The 16133-nt window shown below is 38.8% G+C and overlaps 2 protein-coding genes across 2 annotated transcripts; both read right to left on the bottom strand.

Moving 5' to 3' along the window:
- Positions 1-4530: 4530 nt before the first annotated feature.
- LOC309482335 (trace amine-associated receptor 1-like) lies at positions 4531-5538 on the bottom strand (the record flags this gene model as incomplete). The annotated part of the gene is made up of 2 exons (XM_082147685.1): positions 4531-5141; positions 5214-5538. 2 exons carry the CDS (start codon positions 5536-5538, stop codon positions 4531-4533), a joined length of 936 nt encoding a protein of 311 aa, XP_082003811.1.
- Positions 5539-10241: 4703 nt separating this feature from the next.
- On the bottom strand, positions 10242-11252 carry LOC309482334 (trace amine-associated receptor 1-like; the record flags this gene model as incomplete). The annotated part of the gene is made up of 2 exons (XM_082147684.1): positions 10242-10852; positions 10925-11252. The coding sequence occupies 2 exons, from the start codon at positions 11250-11252 to the stop codon at positions 10242-10244; spliced, it is 939 nt and encodes a 312-aa protein (XP_082003810.1).
- Positions 11253-16133: the final 4881 nt, after the last annotated feature.

Here is a 16133-nt window from a genome sequence, read left to right as displayed (position 1 = left end):
TCATGGTCATGGAGTCATGGACGGAGAAAGCGCCGACACCTGCAGGATTTCATCTGACGGTACATAAGCATTATAATCTATCTGTTCCGTGAGAGCAGAACGAACGAGCCTTTATTGACGTTTTTAAATCTGAAAACTCCAAAAAGAAACGAAATTGTCAGACATCCATTGGTGCATGTTCACAGAGGAAAACAACTGAAATACAGCGCTGGTTGCTCTCTCGAACGATACTCGACGACAACGACGGAATCCGAAGTAATGGGTGTATTAAATTGTATGAAATAATCCCGAAAAAAAGCACAAACACTGCAGAGATGGCAAGTTAAGCAGCTAACATATGCTGAGGTGAAGTGACGGCTAGTAACAGCAGACAAACGGCTAGCATTGACATCAGCGGGAATCCACCTGTCACTCTAGTGGACACACCCTTAATTATGCAGAACTTTAAATATCAATCAACTAAACAGATGAGTTATAAAAAAAATCACCCCCCTCACAGTTGTTATGAAGGGCAAAATTAGCTGTACAAAGCCACATACAGACACCAGGCTGTAAACACGTTTTTTTCTGCTGTAAAATTTGGCATTTTAACATGGGGGAGATACAGATTTGACTCACTTTTGACACCAGCCTCAAGCGGCCAGTCAATGAATTGCAGTTTAACTCACTTCCGTGTTGGTTTCAAGAGAGAGACGGGGAGGTTGCTGCTTGATAAGGACATAAGATACATTCAGTTTAACCCCCAGTTTTCTCATGGTTAGCATGTCAAACACACGATAATTAAACCATCAAATCTCACATTTTCATATATGTTCAGGAGAAATAATGAGCTTTACAACCACTGTATAGTTTTAACTCACAACAGAAATGAATTTATAAATAGTCTATACCTGGAAAAGGGGAAAATAGACATAAATAAAATGAGACGACACAAACTCGTTGTTGTCTGTGCGCCAGCTGTATTGACTGTGACCAGAGCCCGTCTACGGAGAGCCTTGGCACTTCCTATTAGCCCCATTGTATCGATCTTGGTTGCAGTTCCATTAGAATTCCACTGGAGGTGATCGCGGGCGAGTGCAGACTGAATGGGAGTCTATGGGGCTAGACGGCTAAATTTGTCTCTTTCACCCGATTGCCGTTGAGAAATCTCAGATTTTATTGTAGGTTTTGCAAGTTCAACATGGGTTATAGGTCGAAAATTGAATGAACGAGTACTTATGTCCTTTCGATTTCTTACAGGTTGAGTTGTTGTTGCCCATAACATGCTAGCATTCTGCTAATGAACGCTGATTGGTCAGTGGAGGACTGATTACGACCAGAGATACCGCTTGATAGCATCGTGGCATCCGAAGCGGGACCAGAAACAAACAAAACAAAAACTCTTCTAGCACGTGTATTTACCTGTGTCAGCTGTGTTGTCGAGAGAAAATAAAGTGCCGAGCGCGAAAGCACCAAAGCGACTGAAGGATTGCCGTCAAGCAGTATCTCTGGTCGTACGATGTGTATGATGTCATTGACATTTTAAAATACTTTTTAAAGCAAATAAGTGACTCTAAAAAATCTAACACCCAGCAATGTGTAAATTCTTTGCATCTCCTTTCGAATACAACATTCAAATTACTAGACAAAAAATTATATCCTGAGAAAAGTGGATTTTGATGGTTTAGCGTCATAGACCTCCATGCATTCTGCACTCCCCTGCGAGCGCCCCCGCATGGACAGAGACGTGTTACTGCAGCCAGTCCAGAAACCGGAAGTAACCAGAGAGTGCCAATTCTCTTCCTATTAGACATTCTCTGCTGTGACGCAAAACATGTGTCAGCTACTCCCTGCAGCCTTTGGTTTCCCCCTAGTGGACATTTATTGAATTACAATTAATTTTTCTCCAGTTAACCAACAAAACAACAATAAACTCACATACCATTTTGTTTAGTATTGCATAAATCATATTCATCTTTTTAACCACACTACATATGGCTCATAAATAAATGTGTGACAAGTATTCGCTGAGTTTTGTTTCAGTTTATAGACGTGCTCAAGAAAAAAAGTTCACCAAGACGGAGAGGCAGAACGCACACCCTGTTTATTTTCTTTATTTAAAAAAAGCACAATGTTTTGATTTGATTGTAAGTGGACACATACAAAAGAAGACATCTCACAGATTCTTTTTTTATATTTCTTTTTTCTGTATGACCATAAATTACGGAGTAATTTAAGTTTATTGTGCTACAATGTGAAGAAAATCCAGCAAAACGCGCGGGCACGTTTGCCGACCCTGAGGTGTTTTCTGGCCCTGGAGGTGTTCTGACATGCTCTGACATTTGTGCTTATTTCTGTTACTTGTGACATTTTCAAGGCTTAAGTCTGATTACACTGTATTTAGCACAAACTCTGCTACAAAAATATGTCAGCAGCATGTATGTAAAAGTTTGTAGTTTTGAGATAATGACATTTATGCGTGGTTTGTAAAAATACAAAAAAAATTGTCACTGAAATAAGGCCATGAAACCCATACTGATTATTTCTTCACAAGACTTTTGAAATTGTATCACATAGCCTAGAATATTTGCTCCAAAACTATGTGAAAATCACCCTGACTGCTCATTCAGATAAGACAATATATTAATTTAAAATTTGTAAGACGTGTTTTGTGTAAGAAAGCTTTATGCGGGAGGCGTAAACATCATTAATATGTATGGTTTTCACACCTGAGAAAGCCAAAGCCTAACTGCCCTATTAGGAGCTATCAGGCCCTGTCATTCTGAGCAACCTTGCACAAAGAATGAGGAGATTTAAAAAAGAATGGCTTTTAAATTGTTTGGATTTATTTACAACACAACATAATCCAAAGATACACAACAAATGACAAAAAAGCACATTATTGAAAACAATGATCCAAAGACAGAGACCTTTGTGCCATATCGGGTAGGTGTAGAAGTCAGGCCACTCAACCGGAGGTACCGTTAACGTTAACCCTGTCAGATCGTCCATCCATTGACTGAGTGTGTACAGGTCAGCCAATCTGGTTCCGTCTGTTAAAATTAACTTTTGCAAATAACAGTCGCGGTCCTGGACAGTGAGTGACCTTGCACATTAAGATAAAATCAGATTTTCTCCAGTAATTGTTAAAAAACAAGCTAACAAAACTTGCTAACTAACGTTATTGAAGCAGCCAGAGGGATCGTTCTGCCTCCACCTAAGCTCCGCCCACAAAAGAATGTCACCATGTTTACTAATGTTTACAACGATCCGTTGCTCGTATGTGTGCAGTCTGGTACAAAACACTCAGGCAAGACGGCGTAATGTTACGATTATAACGTACGACTATAGAAAAAATGACAGACGTTAGCTTCAGTAAAGTCAGCTTCATTCATTGAGAGAAAAGGTATGACCAAACATGTGCGCCTTTTGGGTTTGTAGTCTTTGTAATTACGTATTTTCACAGTCTTATACCTCAACAGTTTTACATCAAACTGCGACTTTCTTGACTTTAAAATGTATCTTTTAAATTGACAAACATCATATGTGTAATTCAGGGCACAATTCAAACGAGATCAAAATATTTGTTGTCTCTCGCCATTGACTACAATACAATATTTTTCCGAAATAAGGTCCCATGGTGGTCGACCGGAAGGGGAGGGACTTAGGCTCTATATACTTGCACAATATACTTGAATGCACATTCAACAGTCTGAAAATAATTGCAAAAAAATGTATACAAACAATTCTAAGATCAGCACAATATTGTCATTTGTGTATATTTTACTCTAGAAAAATTGCATTAGATTGTGACATTTTGTTAGACCTATTAGAAAAACACATTGGTCCGTGTAATACATAAGTTACATTGACTCTGGAAAATTACATTAGTTCAATTTAATACAGTAAGTTTGACTTTCAAGGAAAATGACATCTGGTCATTGTAATACAGTTAAGTTTAATTTTCTAGAAAATTACATTAGGTCAATGTAATACAGTTCAGTTTGATTTGAAGAAAAATTACATTAGGTCAATGTAATTGTGATAATTCAGATAGAAATAGTTTGATTACATCCAACAGACATGATTACATACAGCTTTATTAATGTAATAATTGTATGTGGAAATTTGCCACATGATAAATATACAATCAACTGAGGAGGTAATTAGTTTTTAGTTTTTTTTTTTAGATGAAAAAAAAATTGACCCTAATGCCTGGCTCACACTATAGTGTGAGCCAGGCATTAGGGTCAAATTCTTTTTCATCTTGTCTCATGTGCTTTTAAAGTTTACGTTGAAAGTGTGTTTATGGAGGGGAGAGGTTTTATAGCACTGACCGTGCATTTTTCACACGGTTAAACTTTATTCTAATTTAGATAGGCAAAAATCCACACTGGTGGATTGGTTTTCTTAATACACATTAGTTTTGCATTTCTTTAAGTATAAAAGTTCAGTTAAGAAATCTAATAGAAAATTCAATAAAAGAAAATTGCATTATGTACCAATCAGAAAAAAATGATATCAAGAGATTGCATATGATCTGTTTCATTATTACATCAGTGTTGTTCTTGAAGAATTCGTCTGAAATATTGCTTTGGATAGAATGATTCTGAATGCATGTCTGAACCAGCTGTAAAAGAAGGCGTACACTATGGGATTACATGTAGAATTATAATATCCGATCCAAAAGAACAAGTCAAACAGCAGTGGAGGTACAGAATATCCAATGATGGGATCGATAACATTACAAAGGAAAAAAGGTGTCCAGAAAGTCAGAAACACCCCCATGATGATGGCTAAAGTCTTGGTGGCTTTTCCTTCTTTTTTTAATTCAGAATTCACACTCTGAATGGCCTGCACCTGCCTTTTAGCCACATGTAAGATTTTCAGATACATGCAGAGCATGACAAAAGCGGGAATGTAAAAACAGGCCAATGACATTGCGGTAGCTGATGCTCTGCTCTGAAACAATGTGCAACTTCCGTCACATTTAATGTTCTTATAGTAAAAATCTTCAATGCCAAGAATATTAAGCTTCATGAAGATCATGCCAAACCCCAGAGTAGCTGAAACAGTCCAGCAGATAATAATCATAACAAGTGTGGCCAGTGATGTCATTTTACTGTGATATTGAAAGGGGTGACATATGGCATAATATCTGTCTAAAGAAATTATACAGAGGTTTAAAATTGACACAGTGCACAAAGTCACATCAAGACTGCTGTGTATTTTACAGAACAAATCTCCCAGATACCAGCACGTCTCGATGGAGCGCAGCATGCTGGGAGGCATCACAACTCCTCCTACAAGCAGATCGGCCACGGCCAGCGACAGGATGAGGTAGTTAGTTGGTGTGTGAAGCTGCTTGAAATGAATGACCGTTATGATCACCAACATGTTTCCTATGATTGTGACAATCGACGAGACACTAAAAAGGATGTAGAGTAATATTCGAGTTTCCAAAGGATAGACAAACTTCGGACAAGACGTGTTACTAAACTCATAACATAGAAAAGACTTTTCCAGGATTCCATTTTGGCTGCTGATTACTACGTCCATTTACACAATTCAGCTTCACTGTTTAAAACAAGGGGAAACTTAATTTCAGCCTGCAACATAAATTTTAATAATGTATGATCATTACATAAAATTTAGAACATACAATTTCTGCATAAAGTCAAGAAAACCATGTAATAAAAATAAATAACCTACTTTAAAACCACTTTGTTTCTGTGCCACTTAAATTACCAATATAGGAGAATAAATATAATACTAAAATCTTATGAGTTATTCAATTATAAATACAGTTAATTTACATGAAATCTGTTTCACAGACTCTCATCCATGTTCTTACCTTTCCTTCTATAAACCAAAACTACATCATGAAGCAGATTTTGAGTGCTGCACATTTATAGCACAAGAGTTTCATAACAACATCCCTCCTGTCAAATCACACAACATTTGAGCTTCCAAGGTAACATAGTCTTCCCAACAGTCAACAAAATGCCTTTCAAAAGATCAACAAGGCCCTGAAACTGCATTTCATTTAAACAGCTTTTTATTCTGAAAAGAAAAGTTAATTCACTAAAAAGAATTACCTTCTGATAGGAGTCATTCCATGAAAGGACTGCCATGCATGTTGCTATTTAGAAATTAAAAATTAAAAACAAAAATACCTTTTTATACATCATAGTTTACAATGCACTTGTTTTATGTGTACCTGTAAAATAGCAGCAGCAACAACAGCACCCAAAGCAGCCTTCATTTTCTAGAAACATCCACCATAATACTTAGTTCCACCTTATCAGAAATGGTGGCTGTTGCTATGTCTGCCATTAACTATATTTTATTATGATTTCAGGCAATATCTAAACTACATAAAGTAATACTATTTCACTTGTAACCAGACAAATCAGGTAGGCGACAAAATGATTAAAAAATATTCATAAGATCAGTGACCTTAGCTAGTGAAAAGTTGGTGGTTAGTACTTGCTATGATATTTCACACAGAATTTATTGTGGTGGAAAATTTGAAATAGAAATGCAAAAAGCATTAATGAGTCAACAATGCCACTTTCTTGTAAATAGTAGAAAAATTACTAAACACTGTTTTATCTGCTTGGAGCCATATCACAGGATTGCGAGTGTGATATTGCTTATATACAACAGTTCGAATTTCGACGGCACAAGTAGCCTATATAACTTAAAGGGGTGGTTGAATATGATTTCACTTTTCTAACTTCAGTTAGTGTGTAATTTTGCTGTTTGAGCATAAACAACATCTGCAAAGTTACAACGCTCAAGTTCAAAGCAAAGGAAGATATTTTCTTGTAAAATTGCTTTTTAAGGACTACAACAAACAGCTGGTAGGGACTACACAACATTCCTCCCTGGTTAGTCACATCACCAACCCTAGAATTTACATAAACCCCGCCCCCGGGAACGCAATTTATAGATTATCAAGACAGAATATGCTAATCAATGACTAGAAGATAACTACACATCAGCTACATAAATTCATCAACTAACCATTCAGAAATGTTTCTACATGTTGTCACTTCTTCTTGAGTCTCTTCAAATTTCTGACTTCGGTTTGAACATAAAAGGCTAAGAGTTTTTGAAATTTCCAGTGCATGTCTGCGTGAGGTAAAAGGACAGGAGCTCTTGAAGCTCCGCCCCCTGTGCTGGGAGAAGCAGCTCATTTGCATTTAAAGGAACAGACAAAAACTGTGCGTTTTTGCTCATCCTCAAAAAGTGACAACTTTAACATGCTGTGTAAAAATATCTGTGTGGTATTTTGAGCTAAAACTTCACATACACACTCTGGGGACATGAAAGACTTATTTTACATCTTGTGAAAAGGGCATTATACCACCCCTTTAACAAAATCCCTCTGGACTGTTTTCACATTTCCGGTTTCTCATGACACGCCTCCGTTATTTATTCTAAATGTCACTTTGGAACTAGCAGTGATGGCTTGGACTGCTTCAGTTAAGTTATTACTGTATTTGAGTAAAGGCGGTCAGAAACTGTCCGAGAAGCGCAGCGCCATGTCTAGGACATCTCACAGCATGTTAAGACTTTATTCAAGCTGTAAAATAACAAAAAAATAAATGTAATGTATCTTGCAGCACAGGGTGAAGTCAGAATGTACATTTATGACGATTTGAGACAAATTGAATGTAACTTAATCGAAAACTATAGTGTCGCGGCAGGATTTTGAACAGCATCATGAGTTGGATCCGGGTGCTGCGGACAGATGCCATGTGGGGCTGCTGGTACGCGTACATGCATAGAAAACAATAGCTGCGTTCGAAAGCGCCCCCATACATATTCACTATTCCCTACATTACTTCACTAAATTTGTCCACTTGAAGGAGTGAATGAAAATGAGTAAACGAATTCGGACTGCGCCAGTAGGGCTGCTGCGTTTGCATAGTTTGTGCTTGCGGTTTAATAATCATTTGAAACTTAGCAAACTGGCAGCTCCAGTAGTAATGAAATTATTTATCTGGAACGTTGTCATGGAAACTAGCATTCATGAACCTTAATTAAACAATTTCTTAATCAATTAAAAAGGACCAGTGGTTGAAAAATGGATGGATGATTCACCTTCGGCCGCCATCTTCTGGCGAGATGTGGAAATTCATTCAGCATGACCCTCGCAGTGCATTATGGTTATTCTTTAGCAGTTATTGTGGAGCATAGAATTGAATGAGTACACTCAATGATGTCCACTATGTTTTCGGACACCACTACAAATGGTGTCCCCTCAAATAGTGCCTTATTTTATATTCTTGTCTGGTTTCCGAACCTCTTTAAAGCTTTCATTCTCAAGGGCAAGTCATAAATTTGTGAAAATAAATCAGTATGCCATGTCAACATCCACTGATAAAAGCATCCTTTCCATTAAGGGGATTTGAAATGTCTGGTGTACAAACTTCAAGCAGTTTCCTTTTTTAAAACCTTGTTTTATCCCTGAATAAATCAGCATTTTTGAACTGACTGAATGGTCTAACAACACACTTTACAGATAGTCCCTTGTTGCCACCTACTGGCGTAAGAATGCAACCTCCACTGTATTTGTTGAAAAATCCTAGGGATGCACCGAATCCAGGATTCAGATTCGGATTCGGCCGAATCCTGGGCTTTTTGACGGGGTTCGGTTTCGGCCGAACCTTAGATTTATTTTCCACCGAAACCGAACCCTAGACTTGCACTACGCTGGTCGACGTCACACGGCCGTTGATTACGTGAAGGTGTTTACATAGGACCGTTCGAATGTAGTAGGCTGTAAGAATCTGAAAATGGAACTCGTAAGCAAAAAAAGTTTTGTTTGGCAGTACTTTCAACCAAAAGAAGGCGATTGAAGTCGAGCTTTATGTTCAATGCCGATTTGTCTCGTGGTGGCAAGGACCCTAAGCAGTAAGGATGCGAGTAGGATTCGGTATTCGGTTTTGGATTCGGCCGAATCTTAAACAGTGGATTCGGTATTCGGCCGAACCTCAAAAATCTGGATTCGGTGCATCCCTAAAAAATCCCCACCACTAACACACAGTTTCTGTGTGTTATATCTCTGTGTTATAACTTATAATGAGTTATATCTCATGTCCAAGACATCAGAGCCCATGGCAAAAGTCAGAAAGACTTGCCGAGATAAGGCTGTTCTCGGCGGGGCATATGAGCGCTGACTGCGGTGATCGCCCGAACCTCAAAACTCAGAAAACTTTGGAGCAAAGTTTCAGAAAGGCGCTATCTTTTAAAATAAACTGCAGATATGATGTTTAAACATCCACATTCTGGCCTGAAAACTCTTAAAACTACATTCCGTGTCACAACAACTGTAGCATTTTTCTTTAATATGATACGTTTGAAATTAGTTTTTGGATTAATATATTAAGCTTGCAAAATATGTAAATAGTGCACTTCATTAAATGTTGGGTACACAAATGGCACTCCTTTTGTGGAATGACTGTTTATTTGCATGTGTTGTCTGAGTTGTTGTAACAGCAGATTAATTAAAGCAGTGGTTCTCATTGCATTCCTATAGGAAATCTCCCTTTTCTATCATGCTGATTCAACTCATCAGCTCAATAGTTGAGTGCTGTACTAACTTGACTGGATGTCAGATAGCGATGGGCTTGTATAGATTTGAGAACCACTGATTACCTGAGAACCACAAATTATACCTAATCACGTAAACACCCCCCAAAATAAACTAGTTGAGCAAGTTGAAACTCAAATTATTTAAATAAAATATCTTTGTGAAATACAGTATGTTATTTGGTTTTAAATAACCTGAAATAGTTACAGTTGACAAACTACAATAAGTATATTACAAATACCTTAGTAAACGCGTTTTGTACATCTTACATCTTTAAAATAATTTTCTGAAATATGTACTTGGTGCTTCTGTCATGTTGAATTTGTTTGCACAGTCATTTAGAAATATGTGTACGGGTCAGTTTATATGTTATTAATTATTATTCTAGCACTGACCCTGCAGTTTTTACACACTTTATTAGAATTTAATTCATAAGGGTCCATGAGAGGGCCAAAGATCAACACTGGTGGACTCAGAAGGGCCCTGAATGCAAAGACATCCAGCACTCATATGCAGACACAAACAATCACATACAAGAGTCTTAAAAAACAGATTTGTTTTGCACTCCTCTGAGAAAGGTTCAGTTAAATTGCAATATGTACTAGGCCTACTCAAAAAGTGAAACATCAAGAAATGCATTTTTATGAGTGTTTCATTATTAAAACAGCATTGTTCTTGAAGAATTAGTCTGAAATACTCTTTTGGATAGAATGATTCTGAATGCATTTCTGAACCAGGTGTAAAAGAAGGCGTACACTATGGGATTACATGTAGAATTATAGTAGCCGACCCACAGGAACAAGTCAAACAGCAGTGGAGGTACAGAATATCCAATGAAGGGATCTATAAGATTACAAAGAAAAAAGGGAATCCAGAAAGTCAAAAACGCCCCCATGATGATGGCTAAAGTCTTAGTGGCTTTTCCCTCTTTTTTTAATTCAGAATTCACACTCTGAATGGCCTGCACCTGCCTTTTAGCCACATGTAAGATTTTCAGATACATGCAGAGCATGACAAAAGCGGGAGCATAAAAACAGATTAATGAGAATACACTAGCTCCAGCTTTACTCTGAAACACAAAGCAGCCTCCATCACAATATATGTTCTCATAGTAAAAATCTACAATGCCAAGAATATTCAGCTCCATGAAGATCATGCCAAACCCCAGAGCAGCTGAAACAGTCCAGCTGATAATAATCATAACTAGTGTGGCCAGTGATGTCATTTTACTGTGATATTGAAAGGGGTAACATATGGCATAATATCTGTCTAAAGAAATTATACAGAGGTTTAAAATTGACGCAGTGCACAAAGTCACATCAAGACTGCTGTGTATTTTACAGAACAAATCTCCCAGATACCAGCACGTCTCGATGGAGCGCAGCATGCTGGGAGGCATCACAACTCCTCCTACAAGCAGATCGGCCACGGCCAGCGACAGGATGAGGTAGTTAGTTGGTGTGTGAAGCTGCTTGAAACGAATGACCGTTACGATCACCAACAGGTTTCCTATGATTGTGACAATCGACGAGACACTAAAAAGGATGTAGAGTAATATTCGAGTTTCCAAAGGATAGACAAACTTCTGACAAGATGTGTTACTAAACTCATAACAAAGAAAAGGCTTTTCCAGGATTCCATATTGGCTGATGTTGATTTGCGCATCCATTTACACAATTCAGATTCACCGATCTGTAGTAAAGAAAAAGGTTAGCTGCCAACACTAGCAAACATTTAAGCTTATTGTGTATTTCAAATATTACTGTTGTCCTATACTACTGTAATCATAATGACAGTATAAGCTTTTAAATTGGTTTTGATGAAATAATGATCACAGATTACTTTATATTTATCTGCAAACAAAGTTCAGTATAGCATGACTTTACCACCCAGACCCGTACCTCTTTTTTTCAGGTGCAAAGGCACCTTATGGCGTCTGAGAGACCAGATTTATAGTAAAGCAAAATCCCAATAGTACATCCCTTTTCTCACCAATTGGATGGCTTTATCTCTATGATGGACAAAAGAAAGAAGAAAAAAATGCAGTGCTTTCTCTAATTGGCAGTACGCCTGTTGTCACCTCATTGTCTGTAACACAGAAAGCATCGTTCCAGATTGCTTAGTAAACATTTATTTTACATTCAATTATAAATTGATGATGTGTTTTATTCATATCAGAAACACATTGTGTAAGTAACTATAAAGTTTACTCTATTCTTCTCCAACTTCGCCGGCCACTAACTTTCATGTATTTCGAGAGAAGATTCCAACAGATCCGATTCTCTGAACTGCGGTGCCCATCTTGCATTATAGATAAGCTAACATGATCATTATAAAGGTTGATCATTATAAAGGTTTTTAAACAACAAAATATTCACTTCTCGAGAAAAATGCTTGCTACAAACAAACAATTTTGATGTGTCTGTTGATGATAGCCAGAGTCTAGCCATGGCAGCGTCGCAGGGAAAAACAAACACTTTGCTGGAAAAAAACCATGTGGTGTCATGAATTTACCCAATAGTATTTAGCCACCACAGGTTGCCAGTTGGCAGAATCACACAACATATTGCAGCCATGGAAGCCAGCGAACAAACTTGGTCAAAGATCGCAGATTCTACCCGACCTGAAAAGCCTCCGCACCCATCTAAAAATCTCTATGAACGGGAGCATATTAAAACGCGATATCAACTCATCATAAATCAACTCATGAACTTACAGTGTAAGGCCCAATCCCAATTCTACCTCTTACCCCTACACTTTCCCCTACCCCTCTGTTTTGTGCGTTCCTGTGAAGGGGTAGGGTTGTCTCAATTCTTTTTTGGTTGGAGAGGTAGGGGGAGGGGTAGGGGTAGGTAGGGGGAAGGGCCAGATAGCCCTTGAAACGAAGATTTTTCGGGACCACACTTCAAACGAAGGGGTATGAGAAATGTATCTGCATACACCGGCTACAGAGGCAACATGGCTGCCAATAATAATTTTCTTTGTCACATTCAATCTTGTATTCATATTTACGGTCATGTTCTTCAAAGAAACGTTTGCAAAAAAATCGCTGAAGTTCGTTAACGATAGTCCCGAAACATATTTTCATGTCTGATAACTGGTGAATGTAATTGCGGCAGGGAATTGGCTTATCTTTTACCGTACGTCTGCTATGAACGAATTGTTTTTCCTTGTGGTTATATGTGAACACGATATAAACGAACAGTGCTTACACAGTTTCGTGCTTTTTGCAACATGATTAACCAGTCTTGTATGTTCTTTATCAAACAGGGACACCTGAGGAAACCCGGAGGCTCATTCGTTTTCGCGCTGCAACGAGTAACATTTCCTGAAGTCCAAAAATACTTAGGCGTTGAAGATATCGTCATCTCCGTTGTTTTCTGCGAACTTCAGAAGAAAAATGCAAAAAAATAGCAGTAACCCACGCAATTGAGATGACTACAGCTGACGACGGCATCTTGGAAGTGTGTGATAAACATTGGCGCATCTATAATGTACGACGACGTATAATGACGTGTAACGGTGTAGTAGTGGTGTCCCATTTCTTAGGGGAATATTTTCACCCCTACGCCTTGCCACTCTGTTTCAAGGGGCAAGGATAAGGGGTAGGCGAAGGGGTATAAAATAGAATTGGGATTGGGCCTAAGTCTCGCATTCCATTGTCAATTGCCCTTGTTCCTGTTGCGTGTCCTCAATCTGGGAACCCGCGTGAGTGTTCCCTCTCTCAAATATGTTGCTCAAATATTTTTAAGCAAATATTTCTCTCAAATATTTTTTAGCAAATATTCCTCTGTCAAATATTTTGAATTTGGTCTGCAGTACCCATTTCAACCGCTAGCTGTCAATCTCACATACTGCACCTTTAAGAGACAGTGTCTTCTAATAGGATAAGAAAACTCATTCTCATGAATAATTATGAGACACAGACGAGTCATCGAAGTACTATAGTGTTGTGACGTGGACACGATGTAGATTTTAATCCCGGAATATGAAAATAACAAACAAAAAATTAAATTAACCAGTTTTCCCCTACAATTAAATCAAACAGATGCTAACATTGTCTTCATGTTCCACTCACATACCTCTGTTAAAATCTCAGAAAATTTAGTCTAGGGTTTCATGACCCTTTAAGTGAAACTAGGGACTGTAACGGGACACAGCCATTTTTTAGGTGCTATTGTTTATTTTGACCACCAGATGGCATGTTGCGTGTGCATGAGAAACGTTTCCAATTTTTTTGCGTGCTCACGTTACAATTTCCGTTTTATGTATACTGTCTATAACATATTTTCTTTGTGCGTCACTTCCATTTTACTATAAAGAAAATGAGAGTATGGATGCGCATGAATCAATAAAGATCTATTTGCTCTAAATTTGGCTTTTGTTAGGGCAGTATACCTCTAATATCATGGCCTTTTGTCTGCTTTAAAGCATTCTCTCAAAAATAACTGCATATATGTTTGGAACGACATGAGAGAGGGTAAATATTGTCATTATCAAAATTGATGAATCGTTTGTGTGTGCTCTTGTATATGGTTTATGAGGACACAAATTTGTGTAATGACATGAGTATTACAACGTATCCGTTGCGAATTGCTCCGAGACTTGGGTTGGAGATCCAAACTCAGCTTTACTGAGGGTAATTCACAATTGTAATCCATATAACAAGCATAGAGTCAAAACCACAGGGCAAACAATCCAGATAATAACAGTCCAAGACACAGGCAAACAGGGAAATCCAGGGAGACAAGCAGAAGATCAAAACCATGACACGGAAACCAGAAATAACGCTCAGCCTCCTTGGCCAAGACTAGGGACCAGAACGGCCTCACTGGCCGTGACGAGACAGGCAGAGATTTCATAGGAGACCTCTGTGGTCGTGACAGGACAGACTGAGAGTTTATGGACGACCTCTAGGTCGTTTCAGGGCAGACTGAGAGTTCACAAGTGTATGCCACCGCCTCAGGCAAAACTAAATCAGGTGCTGCCGCTTCGGTAGAAACTGAACGCCCAGACACACAGAATGGCTGTTGCCGTCACCGGCAGTGCAAACGACAGTGGTAGGAACTCTGGAACCGCCAGACATGAAAGTGATGGGACTACAGGGATGCCAGCTGCTCGCACAGACATCAGCAGTGGGTCCACCAAACTGGAAACCAGTCTTAAACACCTAGGGACCGCCTTAGTAGCTTCTGGTGCAGCATCCATGACGGCTGGAGACTCTGGCATGGCGGCCATGATGGCTGGAGACTCTGGACTTGGAATCATTGGACTGGGAAGTGCTGGGAACTGGTGGGCCAAGTTCTGTGGCCACCGGGGCTTGATGCACACTGCCCCCCTCCTCAAAAAAAAAGGGGGAAGGGTCCTCCTCTACCACTCCTGCAGTGAACGAAGCGCCACTCAGTATTAGTGCATAGTCACATAGAATATAATTAATCTCCCCTCCAGGAAGCCATGATTTAATGGGTTAAACATTCCCATCACATTTTTTCTGATGAAGCTGAAGTAACTGATCGACTGGGTCAATAATAGGCCTGGGTCTCATTCGGCTGTGTGTGTGTGTGTGTGTGTGTGTGTGTGTGTGTGTGTGTGTGTGTGTGTGTGTGTGTGTGTGTGTGTGTGTGTGTGTGTGTGTGTGTGTGTGTGTGTATTAATATTCATATTCTTATTGTGTTATTAAATGAAGAGTATAAAATGTGAAAAATGCAAAGGATTAAATGCTTTCTGAAAGCACTGTATTATAGGGATGCACCGAATCCAGATTTTTGAGGTTCGGCCGAATACCGAATCCACTGTTTAAGATTCGGCCGAATCCGAAACCGAATACCGAATCCTACTCGCATCCTTACTGCTTAGGGTCCTTGCCACCACGAGACAAATCGGCATTGCAAATTGAACATAAAGCTCGACTTCAATCGCCTTCTTTTGGTTGAAAGTACTGCCAAACAAAACTTTTTTTGCTTATGAGTTCCATTTTCAGATTCTTACAGCCTACTACATTCGAACGGTCCTATGTAAACACCTTCACGTAATCAACGGCCGTGTGACGTCGACCAGCGTAGTGCAAGTCTAGGGTTCGGTTTCGGTGGAAAATAAATCTAAGGTTCGGCCGAAACCGAACCCTGTCAAAAAGCCCAGGATTCGGCCGAATCCGAATCCGAATCCTGGATTCGGTGCATCCCTACTGTATTATATATATATATATATATATATATATATATATATATATATATATATATATATATATGGGGGGGGGGGGGGGGGATATCTTTCATTGAATTTTCTACAACCAGAGGAGGCTTCACTTGCTGAGGCTACATCCTCCTGTGTTTCTTAGGAAGTTGCACTGTCTTTGATACTTAAAAAAAAGAAGTGTTGTTTTTTCAGGAGAAAATTCTATTCTTGACAAACATAAAAATGTACATGTGTCATGTAATGTTATAAAGCATTATATAGTCTGCATTTAACCTGCACAGTTTTGATGTAGTGGCTCAGTGCAAAAAAAGTAATGCAATACCTAAATTCTGATCTCACATTACATTTTTATTTT

Source organism: Leuciscus leuciscus (genome assembly GCF_965113295.1).
Source record: "Leuciscus leuciscus genome assembly, chromosome: 19".
Taxonomy (NCBI): Eukaryota; Metazoa; Chordata; class Actinopteri; order Cypriniformes; family Leuciscidae; genus Leuciscus; species Leuciscus leuciscus.
The sequence above is the reverse complement of the archived record's forward strand: the minus strand, read 5'-3'. Positions and strand labels throughout refer to the sequence as shown.